The sequence below is a fragment of the Trachurus trachurus genome (genome assembly GCF_905171665.1).
Source record: "Trachurus trachurus genome assembly, chromosome: 15".
Classification (NCBI taxonomy): domain Eukaryota; kingdom Metazoa; phylum Chordata; class Actinopteri; order Carangiformes; family Carangidae; genus Trachurus; species Trachurus trachurus.
Window position 1 is genome coordinate 14,420,474 of NC_139906.1, and position 15,406 is coordinate 14,435,879.

Below are 15,406 nucleotides of genomic sequence, written 5' to 3' on the forward strand. Positions count from 1 at the left end.
ACATACTTATCATGTGATGCACTGACTAATTGGGAAACTCTGGGGTGCACTTTACACTTTCACAGATCTCATAGCAAAATGCAAATAAACTAAAGCAAAGTGATTCTGAGTATGCAAGCCTCTTTCATGTTCTAATTCAAGCCTGTAAGCATATTGTACAGTCAGTGTGGCAGGACTGAGCACATTTCTTGGCAGGTGGCACTAAAATTTGATTTTCACACAAAGTATTGAGTAAAAAAAAAAAGCATTCTGTTACAGCTTATATAAAATACTACCAACTGTGCAAAAGAAAAGAAAAGTATTTAGAAAGAACAGACACACAGGCATAGAAATGTATGAATATAAATAATGAGAGTTTGGAGAAAAAAAGAGAAAAAAGTCAGAACACTGTGGACTGAGAGGAAAAGTGTTCACTGTGCTCAGCAGTGTTTGGGCTGTTTGAGTTCAGTTGGCTCGTCTGCTGATCCTCTGCTGCCATGTTCAGTTGACTCGTTTCAGAACAGTTCAGACTTGCTGTCGAGTTGATTTGGACAGCAGAGCTGGAGTTGGTTGTTTTTGGCATGCTCTGCTCATCATCAGGATCAGAGCTTTGCAGTTTGTTTGCGTCCTCTGATTCCTCAGTCACTTGCGGTTTCTTGTTAAACTTGGGCACCTTGCAATTTTTGTCTACTTGGCTGTACAGGTTGGCAACAGACCTCTCTATGGCGGCTAGATTCTGGATGTTTTTCAAGATCCCTTTAAGCTCCTTCCTCCCGGCGTCGGTTTCTGATGGGGTGAGGGGAGGGGGGTGCTTTCGCTCAGAAACGGGGCGAAGCGAGGACACGGGCGGCAAAGAAGTCGGAACAAACTGGACGATTGGACGCGACTGATCACTGACGGCGGGGGAGGGAGGGGGAGGGAGAGGCGGCGGAGGTGGGGGCGGATGGGGTATTCTTTCAGGAGGGGGAGGCGGCGGAGGGGGGGGAATGCGTAGTTCAGGAGGGCGGGGGGTCGGAGCTGGAGGGGGAGGGGGAGGTGGACTGGAGGGAGGAGATGTGGATGTGGATGTGGATGTGGGTGGGGGAGGCGGAGGCGGTCGTGGCTTCTGCGGAGGGGGAGGCGGGGGATTCTCTGGTGGGTCTGGTATGATTTCCACCGTGATCTGACAAGGCTGCGCTGTCATGTAGCTGGAGATGCTGGAGCTGAACTTGCGGAGGACCGGTGGAGTCGGCCTCTGGCTAGCCAGGGGCCATGACTCCTCTCCCTGAGCAATCATAATACTGGGAGGCACGTCTCTTCCTACAGATGTGGGGCTGTAGGGGTAATCCATGATGGAGAAAAGGGCTTCTGGTGTCAGCTCCAGCACGTCATCACTGTCTCTGTCTCTGACAAGGATGGTAGAGAGTGAGCCTTGGGAGCCTCTGTGTTGCTTCAGGGTCTGTTCCTGGCGGGCCTGTTGCTCAAACTGCCGGGCTTGCTCGCGGACCGACAGCTTGGTGTCTGCGCTGCTGCTCAGTCGAAGCGTGTCTGCGCTCTGCGGCCTTCGCTCGCCTCTCATGGCTGCTCGGAGTATCTCCAGCTCCCAGTCGGACGGGTCCATGAGAGCTTGTCTCCTTGGCGCCTCGTAGCTCTGCGGCCCTCCGTGGATGCGAGCAGGCATGGTCCAGACGCCGCCTGACCCTGCTGTGTGGGGGGGAGAGTAGGAGAACCATTTTCTAGACGTACTCCCCCCCCTTGCATGGACTTCAGGGCTGCTGAGGGGGCTGTTGTCATCGTAGACAGGGTTGTGAGTTGTGAGCGGGTTGCGATCAGAGAGGAAGGTCACGTTGCTCTCTGACTTGGGTAAGTTGGAGTGCAGTGTTCCGTTGCCGCGGGGTGCGATGGTGCGACGGGCAAAGGTGCTAAAAATCCTCTGCTGGTCAGCTTCCTGAATGACAGACTTTTTAGCCCTGCCCCAGTGAAAGGTGGAGGTGGAAAAGAAAGAAGAAACTTGAAACAAATGAAGATTGATGGTTTAAGATAAAAGGGTGAGGCGCAAGCAGCAGTAGCACTATGATGACTCTCAATACTGTGACTTATTATAAAACAAAACACTTCCGATGTTATATGTTATGTTATCACAGGAATAGTATGGCTACAGATAGACCACCTATCTGGTTTAATATATTGTATGATCATAAAAATGACCAATATCAAGCCATACTGGATACATTTGTGCAATGAGTCACAGCACTGAGAGATGGGAAGAAAGACATGTGACGCTAAAGGCAACAGAAAACTAAAGGAGACAATTGTCTAATGGAAAGGTGGAGAGGAGACAGCTAATAGCGATAGCTACTAAAGTGCAGGCCCTATAATCAAAGGAAGCTTCTTTTCTCCTGACTACATGGAAGTAAAAGGGTTTCACTGAGGTTAGGAAAAAACAAAAGCGCTCCAACTGCTACCAAGTCACCAAGGTCACTTAACAAAACAGGAATTACCTGTCGTAATTGTGTTAACACACAAGAGTATGAATAATAAAAAGAGAAACATTACCATTTTCCAAAAGGTTGCGTACATACCGTAATCATCTATACTCAGCTAATATGCTCAGCAAAAGCTCTAAGCAAGAGCGAAAACAAAGGCGCTGCTCCTGTGCTTTATTAACAAATAATAGCTATTGATCATATTCATGGACTTCATATGTGTTGGGATTACTTACTGCAGTCTGAATCCAGAGACACAGGGGGATAGAGATGATGGAGAAGATAGAAACACAGACAGATGGTAAGAAGACTAAAGCAGAAATGTCAGAGGTGTTAACGAAAAATGAAGACAGGGAGGAAGTGGAAGCGCAGGGGTACGTCGAGTTTCTGCATACTGCAGGGAAATACTGTACTGATTTATTCGCCGTGTGCCTCTGAGAGTATGCACAAACACAACACGCACACAATCACTCACGCAAACACACTCCCTCTTTGTGTTGCAGACACACGTTTCAAAGTGTTTTAATAGGATTGTTTATAGGACCAACTCCACTTACTCCTGGAGCAGGCTGGAAAATAACCCCTAAATAAACAATGCTGGGCTACCATACAATCCCCACAAGACCTTTTCTCCTGCTACACGACCAAAAGCTTCTGCTTGTTGTCGAGTGTTGGTCAACATCCTGTCTCGAGCTCTATACAGCTTGCCATTAACTCTCCATTTTCTTTCTTTCTTTTTTTTTCTTCCTTTAACAGCAATTGTGATGTTAGCAGCAGTATTACTCGAACATGCTGTAAATCAAAATTGCTTAACCCTGCTGGGGCTCCAGTTTCAATTCAACCTAATTTGCTCCATAAGCAATAGCGTAACATTACCCGAGTAATATTCAGCATGAAAGCTGATATTTGATCACGCTGATGGTAAAAACACCCTGGCAAGCTCTGGAGGATTTCCATATGGATATTAATAAACTATTTATGATAATTAAAACAGCATCAATTAAGCAACATATTGTGTTTTTGTTTCTAGTCCCAGTAAAGTATGTTTTTTTGTTGGTACTTATTGAACTTTACACAAACTTACCTTGAGACAGGGCCTACGCAAAAATGCATACACAGTCGAATTAGAAACACATACATAAGCTAAAATCTAATCACCAGCTGTGCTGCGACATACAGAGTGCTTTATCTACAGTGGATCAAGGTTTGGAAGCCAAAGAGCAGAAAGACCCATTGATGCAGCTACTAATACTCTGTAGCAGCAGGTAGATTGGACGAGATTCAAAGAAAGGAGGCTGCAGAGCACCATACAGTGCCGGCTCATCATGGGATAAGGTGGGATGGGTGGGATAGGAGAAGGAAAACAAAGGGTCAGGGTTGACTCACATGCTGCTGTCGCCCAGCTCTTCATAGAGGTTAGCGATGGGAGCAGCTGCAGGAGGTGCTTTCCCTCCCGTCGCCATCTGAATCCTGGCGGTTTTGGCACACTCTGCCTGTCGCCTGTGCACAGTGTTGACATTTACAGTCACAATCAAGTGTTATTTTGACCACATGAAAAACAAAACCCATGACAAAACCCCCCCTGAAAATACTGGCTTTTGTTTCCTCCACGTTGGATATTGTTAAGAATTAACTCTTCCTGGAACAGCGTGGTTTAAAAGTAAGCAGAGGCCACACACATCACTTATGCATGAAGTCAATGCCATGAATTAACCATGTGTTTTCACAAGATATTTCTGCACAGAGGAGGAACATGGAGTCACTGGTGGTAAATCTAGCGTCTGTTGATGATGTTACGTGCCGTCATGTCTTAAGAAATGCTGGGAATAGGAAAAAGACTTAGATTTCATTGTGTACTGTGTATGTGCTATACAGCTTTACCTCATCCCATGATAAACTAGTAAACATCATATTCACTGCCATGAATTCCAGTCCAGTGTACTGTATATAGCTGTGTGAACTGGCATCCTACCAGCACCCCTGATGTGCACAAGGGTGTGAGAGTCTAATCAATGCTGCTTGCACCTTTAAATTGCACACGAGACACCAGAGAACTGAAGGGGGACCAGAAGGTTTTCAGGAGGTTTTGAACAGAGCGATAAGTGGAGCGTTGGAGTTGAGTGACAGGATGTTTAGCAGCTGCACTCTGAACCACGAAGTCTTGTTAGTTTCGGGTTGATTTCTTGTGCGATCTTATGTGCAGTTGTTCTGCCAAGTCAAACATTGATTCTACAAACTACAAGAAGAATCAGTGCTGCTTTGGATTATTATGCTGGAGACATTTCAAAAGGATGGTGTTAGCTTCATTATCACACATTCTACCAATCTTTAAATAACTGAATAAAGACATGCACACACACACACACACACACACTTGAGAACTTGTTAGACACAAAGTGGAATTATTACTTACTCTTTGAACCTGGTGGTGGGTTTTGGCGCAGCAGAAATGAGAGGAGACAAGAAGAGAGAGAGATAGAGACAAAAGAAGATGCATAATTACATCATTTGGCGTAACTGTAACTTCATATACGAAGTATTTAATGTCTTTTCAAAACATGTTAGGGGATTAATGAGCATTAGGCTATTCATAGAAGCCTTACAGAGGCACCATCAGATCTTTGTGTAAAATACTACTTCCACCAATTTAAACACTAAACTGGAGAATGAGAGGGGAAAAAAACAACTCTCTGTACGTTTTCCCCAATTTCTATGCAAAGTAGGAAGCACTCAAGCCTCAAGGAGTGACCGCAAGGCTACATGCAAAAGTAGCCACTGCTTTTAAGTGAATCTTTTACATTACTTATTCACAACAAAAAAAAAATCAATTATTCCACATGAATAAACAGATTCATGTTTTAAATACAACATTCATTCCCAAATTTGGGGGCGACGGTGAATTATGTTGACACAGAAATGAGAAAATGATTTCCTGAATCATTCGATTTCACCAAAGTAATGTCGCCACCAACAAAGCGCCATCTGCTACGGCAGTTTGCGTGTTAGGTCTAATGTCACCATCAACAGCTTTCTGCCGTGTGTTTGGTCTGCGCATTTGCATAAGGACAGCCACTCCGCCCATCTGCCGTGAATAAACATTTCCCAAACACCGACATTTATGGAACACTTTCAGCATACCAATGATTACAGGGGAGCAAGAACCCGACTAACGGCAACTAAGAGCTCAGTCACCTCATCGATGTGAATGATTCCTTTTTTTTAAATTCATACTTTCTGTAAACTGCACAGTGTGTGTGATGCGTGAATGAGAGCGATAAGGCCGGAGAGACAGAGGGAGCCCTGTTTACTGCGTGTGTGCCGGGCAGAGATGATTAAGTAGTGTGAAGACGCACTGTGACGGTCACAATTGGCTGTAGATATTTGTCACAAATGAGTGTTAATTAATCTGCTTTCACAGAGCCTGAGCAGGGAGATTAGCCCAGCAGAGTGCGCAGTCAGCATGTCTGATGACAGAGAGAGGAAGCGAGCGAGAGAGAGACAGAGAGGGAGAGAGAGAGAGAGAGACGCAGGTAGCAAACAAGCAAGAAGCTCTGTCACTTTATCTTAAATAGTTGACAAACACACGCTTCAACAACACTGTTTGTGGTTATGCCGGCTCTATTCTTACAGGCCACAGGGTGGAGGATGTAAACAAAATGCAAACAATACATATCTGATTTGTCTGTGAGGAGCAAACCTCCGACTAAAACCAAGTGTAGCACAGTATCTCCGGAGATAATGGCCTGCTTAATTAAAATATATTTCCCTGTTGGTATCATGACAACCAGTTAAAGATGATTAATCGATTACAGGAAGCCAGTGATCATCCCAGAGATGAGATTACTCACTGTTTGTAGGTGACCATGACGATGAGGATGGCAGGGATGCAACAGAGGATGATGATGATGGCCAGAGCCAGAAGAGCTCCCTCTGTGTAGCCCACGGCCTGGGCCGCCTTCTTCACACTGGCCACGATGTCCGGAGAGCGGATCTCCAAGATGCGGCCGCCTTCGCCAAGGTACGGCTGGAACTCCTTGTTGATCTCTAGCACGTTCCCATCGAGAAATCTGTGGATTTTTGTTTTTACAAATAATGAGAACCGGAGGAAAATGGTTTTCTGGCTATATGAACCCACTGTAATTTATTCCAATGATGTAAACTCTTGATCATATTTTTAATGTCAAAAGCTTCTGTAACCCATATTTTTTATCATAAAATATGTACAATGGTAACATGAAAACAGCTTTATAGCAAGTTGTAGCTCACTGTTTACTTGTCTTGCTCACAACTTTACAAATTTTGTTCACTCCCCCCACCCTCAGAGTGTCCTTTGTGGTAGCAGGCAGCTGTTTGCAGTGAAAAAGCTTCACAAAACTCACTGTGCACTTCCTGCTCAGCAACAAATAGCAGACAGACGCAATTACCGACTAGCTGGTGAACAAAGCGGGGCATTTGCTTAAATAGCTCATTTGCTGGGAGACAATTATTTCAAGGTCAGTGACATCTGGTAATTTAGATCATCACATTTTGAGTGGTGCAAAAGCGGCCGGGGATAGGCACATTGCTCGCACATGTTTATTTTTGTCCTCATGTAGGTGCAAATGGTTTTGTTGACAAGAAAAGATAAATGACAAACTCAGGGCGACCTTTCTAGCAACATGTGTTGATTCATGTCCAACAGCGTGTCAATTGCAGACCTGTGGCAGAATATGCATCAGGGTTGTAGTAAAATGCGCACCCAAGCAATCCACTCACTGTTGTTCCAGTGTTATTTTGTTACAATAACCAGGTGCTGCAAAGTGGCTCTCAAACATTTCGAACCACAACGGAAAGAGCAGAGTGTCACTTTCAATTACTGTCATTTTTGTTTTTCTATAGGTGAATAAATGAGCGGAGATGAAGGTTATTAGTCGGCCTCTCTTGCAATCTATCCTCCAGAGAACTCAAACGGTGGAGAGTCCTGCGTTCAAGGTGGCATAAGGACACTTTATAATGCAGGAATCCACTCCCTATATTGTCTTTCTCTTTTCCCCCCTCTAAGATCCGACAGCAAAGTCGCTGATATATAACATGCAATTACCCCACAACATTGACAGACACGCACTGCATGCATAAAAAAAGCCTTTCTTGTCTAGTTTAAATTGTTTTCCTGACAGTCTCTCAAAGGAGAAAGATTCTTATAAAGGAGAGACGTAGGAGTGAAAATTAGCTTGATTCTCTGAGAAGTTGCCACTTGCAGCGATGATTACTAGTCAAGGTTTAAAAAAAGCCGTTCTCAAGATGCCCACTACATGGTGGCAGGCTTAACCCTGTCTACTTAAAAAAAAGGCTGTGACACACACTCATCACATGGTCAAGGACACAGATTCAATGTTCATAGATTAATTCAGCACACCCACAAATTTCAATCTAATCACAGCTCTCTAAATGTCATTTGAAAGGAGGTTTTGCAGATCAACTCCAAACTGTCCAACTCTTATTGAAAAGAAAAGTGAAGTGAGTTTTCTCAGCAGCCACGCAGAAAAACAGAACTGGCAACACACACGGACAAATGAAGACAGAAGATGGTGTCAGATATTTCAACGCAGTGTTAGCAGGAGAGCATATTTGTAGAGAGTGAAGGAATAAACTGGTTCATATTGACTGGCAACTCTGGCTTTTTTCAGATTGGTGTCAGATCGATCAGGGAGCTAAAAAAAACATTAAAAGGTAAGCACAAGATTGTCCTCAGGTGCAAACCTAGGTCAAATTCTTTTTTCTTCTGAGGAGATGAAAAAGCATCTGCTTAGCACTTTTTCTCAGCAGTGAAGAGAGAACATGGTCTCTCTGTGGTCAAACAGTATTTTATCAAACAATTTCAGACAGTCCCTGGGGACACAGGTATCCTCTCTCTATATCTGTTCCCAAACAAAACGAATAAGACAAAAAATAAATAGGAATAATAACAATTTGTACAACCTCTGAGTCTGTCTTGACTGGTTGTATTGAGGGACTGCTTGAAATAGACCTTGCTTCACTCAGAGTCCACCCATAACCTCCCCTCTTCCTTTTACCTTTAAATCTGCCCCTTTCCTTTAACATATGACAGATCTGGTGCACCAGCAGGATTATCAAAGTCTTATCAAGAAGGTAAAGGCAGTGAAAAGTGGAGATGCAGTCAAGCGGAGCCTGAGAAAGAGATATCTGCTGACTCACTGTACGGACAGAGGGCAAAGAGAGACTGCCCGGAAACATGCAGCACTTCAGAGGCACAGGGGACATCAAATCAAACCAAAAGCTGGACTGGACTTTTGATAATAAAATTCACCCACTCACTTGAAAAGCTCCTGGCGCGAAATCGCCCTGTTGGTGAGTGGGTCAATGGCGTACACCATCAGGTCCGACTTGCTGTAATCCTCTAGTTCAAAGCCATCGCCATGGCGACGCGGCCCAATTGCCTCTACGATCACCTTGGCACCTGGAATCTGGTCCTGGACGTGGCGCTCCAGAATACTGACATGAACGGAAAACCACAAGTCAAACTCATAAAAACAGCAATATAGATGTCAATACTAAAAAAAGCAAGAAGTGGTTGGACTTACATTAGCCAAAATACAGGTTCACATCAGTTCAAATAATTTCTGGCACTGCTATTCCCAAAGCAATATGAGCGCTACCAATCTTAAGTACTGCACTCTGGCAATGATTATCCCATTGGGCAGCAGTTTGCCTCTCCACACTGGGCTCTTGGCAAAGCAAGACTCTGATAATCCTTTTCAGGCAGGGAGAAATCCACACCTCAAATTACAGCCAATAAAGGAAAGCCTTGCTCTCCACCTTTGCCAAAGAGGATAAACAGTTTGAGCACTCAGGTAAAATGGCTCTGGATCATCACCAGCCCCGTGCAAAATTGCAGACCTCTCAAATGACATCAATGCAAAGAGCTTAACATGACTAATGTGTGTGTGTTTTCCAGCCTAAACAGCAGTGTCACACGCGTGGGCGAGACACAGTGAGCTCTTGAAAAACAACTATTAACACCCATTTGCCTTTCAGATGAACTAATTAGGCTAAAACACTGTGCCCCAAGAGCTCCAAAAAGATGTTTCATGAATCTTCATTATTAATTAATTTGGACTAGAAAAACACACTCCAGGGGATAGACTCACCTGTCTTACTGGCTAATTCACCATCTTAACTGATTGATCACTGCTTAATGAACAACAAAAATGAGTTTTTCTGACATTGGTTTTTATTAGCCCATGTTCACTTTTAATAGTTATTTGGCGCAGCCGAAACACTTTTGTATCCAAATGAAGGTGCCACCTTGAACCACATTCCCCTCGTATCACACTGGGCCAAGCACCGCACAAAAAGAGGCAATTAATTTGTCAATTCTGCCTAGGAAATCAATTAAAAGAGGGACATTAGAAGGTGAAAAAATGTACTATAAAATAACAGGCAACTAGCAAAAGAGATATTATGAATTTCACCGTCTTATTAAACTGTTGCTTGCTTTATCTAAAATTAGCACAAAATTGAACTTCTAGTAACACTCACATTGGATTTGTGTCATTTAAAGCGTTAGTTCAACATTTTGACAAATTCACCTATTGCCATAATACCTATAGTCTTAGGGGTAGGTTCATTACCTTTAATTGTCGGTGCAAGCTGGAGGCTCTCAAAGGCATTTTGGTGTGAGCTGACACCCCCCTTCCCCCCTCTGGTCTTGTTTTCTTTGGTTTATGTTCCCTGTTTGGGTTTTTACTATGTACTGCAAACTGTGGATGGCATATAACCATTTAATAGGTCTAACTAAGTTATGCTTCAATGGCACTTTTTTCCTTTTGCATTTGTGACAGTTGATGTATTTTACTTACTTGCCTTTTGTATTTCTATTATTTATTTATTTTCAGTCATATCTTCATTTTATTTTTATGTTTTTATTTTATTATCATTTTTACTCGGCATATTTGTGTGTGTGTGTGTGTGTGTGTGTGTGTGTACACGGGTATGCACTTGGTATGCATACGGTAATTACTTTATTTATGTGCTGTTGAATGATAATTGTTGTCCTCAAAATCTCATTAAAAATTTGATCACAAAAAAAAAATTGTCGGTGCAAGCTGTTTTTAGAACGACGGAGCATATCGGCGTTGTTGGATGTGTATTTGATTAGTTTTGAGGGAAAGGCGAAAGTACCGTTTCGTGAGCAACTTGCGTCCCTGCTCTGTCGATCTAAAAATAGCTTGCACTGACAGTTAAAGGTAATGAACCTACCCCTAAGACTATAGGGATTATGGCAATAGGCAAATTTGCCAAAATGTTTAACTATCCATTTAACAAAATTGTACTTTGGTTTTCCTTTCATAGTTCAGTCATGTTAAACGTTGTCTTACCTAATGAGCTGCTCCTTATACTCTTCCACCATAGTTGGGGGAACAGTGGAGACAACAACTTGCATGTCCAGTGCGTTGACCACGGAAACCTAAGAGAACATGATGGACAGAAGGTGAGGAAAAAAGAAGATAGCAGAAAATGAAGGTAAATAGTGAATAAGCCAATTATTCACAGGTCCAACTGAGAGTTTGATTAACACTTTCAAATGCCTCTATCTGTGAACCAAATGAGACTCCCTAATTGCTGCCTCGTATTGGTGCCATGTGGCAAACTTAACAGTGCCTAATTCTGATGCCACAGTTAAGTGCATAGGCAACGGTCTCTGTGCACCGTGGCCAAATCTCCCATGTGGCTCCTGTGAAATTAGGTTTCCCCTTGAAAATTAACGAGCACCACGGGTAAGCACTCGCTGCTCCTTCATATCCAGGCAATGTCCCAGACCCTCCTTCTGTCTCGTCAGGGTCTTGTTAGGAAGACATATTTCATGGAAACGAAAAATAAGCCTGTGCCCACAGTCAGGACAGATGAGGATTGAACTGAGGGGGCAAAGCTGAGCTCAATCACAGCTGAGGCATTGAGGCTAAATTATCAGGACAAAAGAAACACACACATAAATGAGATGTCTGCCTTTAGACAGACATCCAGACACAGATAATGGACACACATAGCTGAGAGAAAGAGTACGGCATAAAAGAGACCACATCTTGACTACAACATGTAAGAAAAACAATCACTTGGGCTTGTGTATTTGAAAAGGTACGAAAAAAGGAAGACATTCATTTTCACTGCCTCAATTATATGCATAATTTGTTTATTTCGTCTTTCTATCTAGCATCTGACTGATGATTGTGCTAAAGAGCCATTTGTGCCCACAACTGCATTCAAAGAAATAACATTTAGTATTGCACCTCCATTAAATAGCAGAGCTTGAATGGGAAAAAAACAAAATCGTTGAAACATGTGAAAATATTCAGATTTAGCTTCACAACACTGGACCCTAAACTTAATGTAATATAATCTGGAAGTGCTTAGAAATGCAGGCTTTCAACAACAAACTAATTTAATATTTTGGGAAAGATTTTATTTGTTCTCTGATAAAGAAGAAGAGGAAGAACATCAATATCCCTCTAAAATGTTTCAGCAATAGCAGTTTGTTAGTTTAGTGTGTTAGAGTAAACAGTTATTCTATTTCTAACCACCATTTATAATAAAGTACAATATTGTACTAAAATATGATTTTATCTGTTTTTACATTTGTTTTCCATATGGATAAAACAGATGAGATGTAACCGTGAGCTTTAGAGGGGCTGCAGGGAGTAAAGTCAAGCTAACAGTTTCCCTATGTTTCCAGCCTCTGTGCTATATGTGACGCTTCCTGGCTGCAGCTTCATCTTCATCACAAAGCCGTGGGAGCAGTATCAATCTTTTCATCTAACTCCGCCAGAGATCGAATAAGTGCATTGCCCAAAATGTTGAATGAGATGACTAAAGTGATGTCATTTGAGCAATTTCCTCAGATCTGACAAAGCTCCTCCAGGGCCACAGATGACATTACGCAGTCGTTCTCACAGGCCTGTGCTGCACTCTCATGTGACTACTACACTGATTTTGATCAGTAAAATTTTTCTTTAATATGGCTCCCCCTGTATCAATGGATTGTGACTGGAACATTACCGGCTAATCCTATACTTCATCTGCTGTCAACCCCAGGGAGAACCTGCTGTGAAAGCTGCACACAACATGCAATCAATATGGCACTGGTGTGACATGCAAGTCAAGGATTCTAAGATTCCTCCCACACATCCAATACAGGTAGCCTACACTATATGTAATGTATATATATTATTGATCTTTTCAAACATGTGGATCATAAGAGGCACAAATGTCGATGCTCACCACCACTTCTGCACTGCTGCTGAGACCTTTTCCATAGTCGTCAGTGGCAATGACTTCAAACTTGAAGTAGGACCTGCGCATGTTTCGAAACATCATGGCCGACTTGATGATGCCCGTATAGGTCTCGATGACGAAGCTGTCCTGGCCCTCTGGCGCGGGAGGGATGATTAGGCGGTATGCCATGGCACTGTAATTCCCGGTGTCCTGGTCAGTGGCCTATAACACATGTGTAGCACAAACATTAAAAAACATGGAAACATCAGTACCTTATGCGGAAGGCAATGCGAAAAAAAGAGAAACTGGTTATTCAGACCATAATGGAAAGGAAATAAGGGCCAGAGCCAGAACCCACCAACCACCGCTCTCGATCAAGCATATTGCATTTCTGGCCACTACCCAATGAGTGATACGACAATACATAATTTTTCTTTGACAGCGGATGGGAAACACCTGCTGTGACATCAGTGAATTTGGCTGGCAGACCAATATTCTTCAAAGACTAAAAAGAAATCACAGCAGGCGGGGATCTCTTTCTTGTGGGTTTTTGTGTCGATTTGTCCCTGTGGTGCATCAGCGTTGCTTTTTACTTATCACACAATTATTCTAGGCACATAAGACAAATGAAAATGATTCAGTTCTCTCTCATAACAGACCATGAGAGCGCTGTTTTTTTTCCTGCAGTAAAGCTTTTCCTTTCATGCATCCATGATTTGTTCGTATTAGTAATGTTATGTCAGAACCATTGATGGACAACCATTATAATGTTATAACCGTAGCCATTATGACTGCAGATGTCTGGAGGGGTAACGCTGATTTGACACATTTCTATAAATCACTCTCACATCTCAGCTAACAGATACACAAGGCGCATGAGTGGAGTTTTAACATTTTGCCCTCCTACTGGTGGAGATATTTGCTTATATACATTTTTTCACAGGCAGGTGTTCTGTTAAAGTAGCTGACAGGAGGGAAAAGAGCTCCAGCTGGAGGCTCATAAATTAACTGAAGTGGTTTATTTCACACCGCTGCAGCTTTTCCCATTGTTCCCAACTGTAAAAGGCTAAAGAGGAGGTAAGGTCTACTCACTTTATATTTAAATTGCTGTGCGTCTTTGAACCTGCTGTGACTATTTTTGGTTAACAACTGGGGGAAAGTGGAATCAAGTTGTGAGTGCACATATATAACATCCCTTCCTAATTTGATGCAGAATACTTGCAAGCAATTACTGCTTTTAGTCCTCCACCAACTCATGAGAGAAATAACACATTTGTATATATCTTATTTCTCCCTGCTAAATGCTCCACCAGCTATATGCTGCTATCTATGTCTGTCCGTTGAGTAAGTGACTGAAACAATAAAGAACTAAAAGGAAGGTGTTACCAAAGGAAGCAGCAGAATCAGTTGATGACGCTCTATAGGATCACTAATACTACTGATGTCTTTGAGCTTAGACACCATCCTTGGATGCGTCATTATAAAAATATCAATTATAGCTGCTTTGAATTGGAAATCTATTAAAAGCATTGGCACCAATGTTTTGTTGATGTGAGGACAAAGAAAGGAAAGGACCATGAACCATTTCAGCCTCAAAGACATATAATTCATGGCAATCATAAACCACATGAAACTCGTCAGACCACCCCAGGCAAAACCACTTTTTTTTCTTTCCATCGACCTCCAAGGCACAAGTTCTGACTGGCCACCGAGCTCAACACAGGCATCAATTTTCAGAGTGCTTGTCTGTGGCGAGTGACACTGATTAATAGGAGCAATCTTTTTTTTTTTCTTCAGTTATTGGCAGAGCAGGCTGGGGGGAGTGAGGGGGTAGTGAGACGGAGCAAATTCTCAATGAAAGGGGTGCATAAATCACCAGAGTGAGGTACCCTCATAGGGGAAAAGACAGTTTTCCTACATATAACAGCATCATATACCGAATGTAGGGCAAACGTTTTAAAAGCAGCTACTGCATGGCAACGGGGAGGTGGAAAACAGTCACGGACTGAGGTTTCTTGTAACCTGCCACAAGGCAACAAGCAAAAATGTATGGATTCTGATGGGTTACATTAAAAATACCCCATCAAACCATTGAATAACTTGAAAATGAGAGCGCTTTGACATCTGATGGTATCTCCCTCGTGTTCACTATGTTTAAGATAAGAGGAGGAAGCACTGAAGGCGGGAGGCAAGGAAGAGTTTTTTATTTGGCTGCCCATGAATCCTGGAAGAAAAAAAAGGGTCATGTTTTGAGTGACTGCCACAAGCTGCAGGGTGTAATCATGTAATCATACTTTCATTCTCAACAGCAGACTTTTTCCTTGTTAATGATTTTTCTTTTTCACTAAACCTCTCCGCAGCACTGAATAGATACTTTGGATTAAAATAAAACAAACCTGTCTGACACTGCAGAGTTAATTTGCTTGTATAAAAATGCTACTTGTCACCATATTATCCTATTTTTGGCTGATAGTAAAATAGCACAAGGCCCAAATGTCAGTGTATGCCAAATGCAGAAGATATCTCTAATGATTATCTCCAGGGAAAAGGGACCTCTCAGCTTCATTGGTAATTAAGACAAGTACAAACGCTTCTTACTCACCACACTCCAAAGAAGCCTTGGCCTTGGGGGAAATTATAGATAGCACTTGACTTGACCCATAATTCAACACTTTGGTGTCTAGTCCAAGTCA

General features: G+C 42.7%; 1 protein-coding gene across 1 annotated transcript in view; it reads right to left on the bottom strand.

The window, feature by feature from the left end:
- Positions 1 to 15,406, bottom strand: part of LOC310997852 (protocadherin-15-like) — a gene marked incomplete at both ends in the record, with an annotated part of 138,561 nt that overhangs the window by 9,369 nt on the left and 113,786 nt on the right. Inside the window, 5 exons of the mRNA XM_083987673.1 lie at positions 3,831 to 3,944; positions 6,293 to 6,511; positions 8,760 to 8,936; positions 10,823 to 10,911; positions 12,720 to 12,935. Of these exons, the coding sequence (XP_083843799.1) occupies positions 3,831 to 3,944; positions 6,293 to 6,511; positions 8,760 to 8,936; positions 10,823 to 10,911; positions 12,720 to 12,935 (815 nt within the window). The remainder of the gene's footprint in view (positions 1 to 3,830; positions 3,945 to 6,292; positions 6,512 to 8,759; positions 8,937 to 10,822; positions 10,912 to 12,719; positions 12,936 to 15,406) is intronic.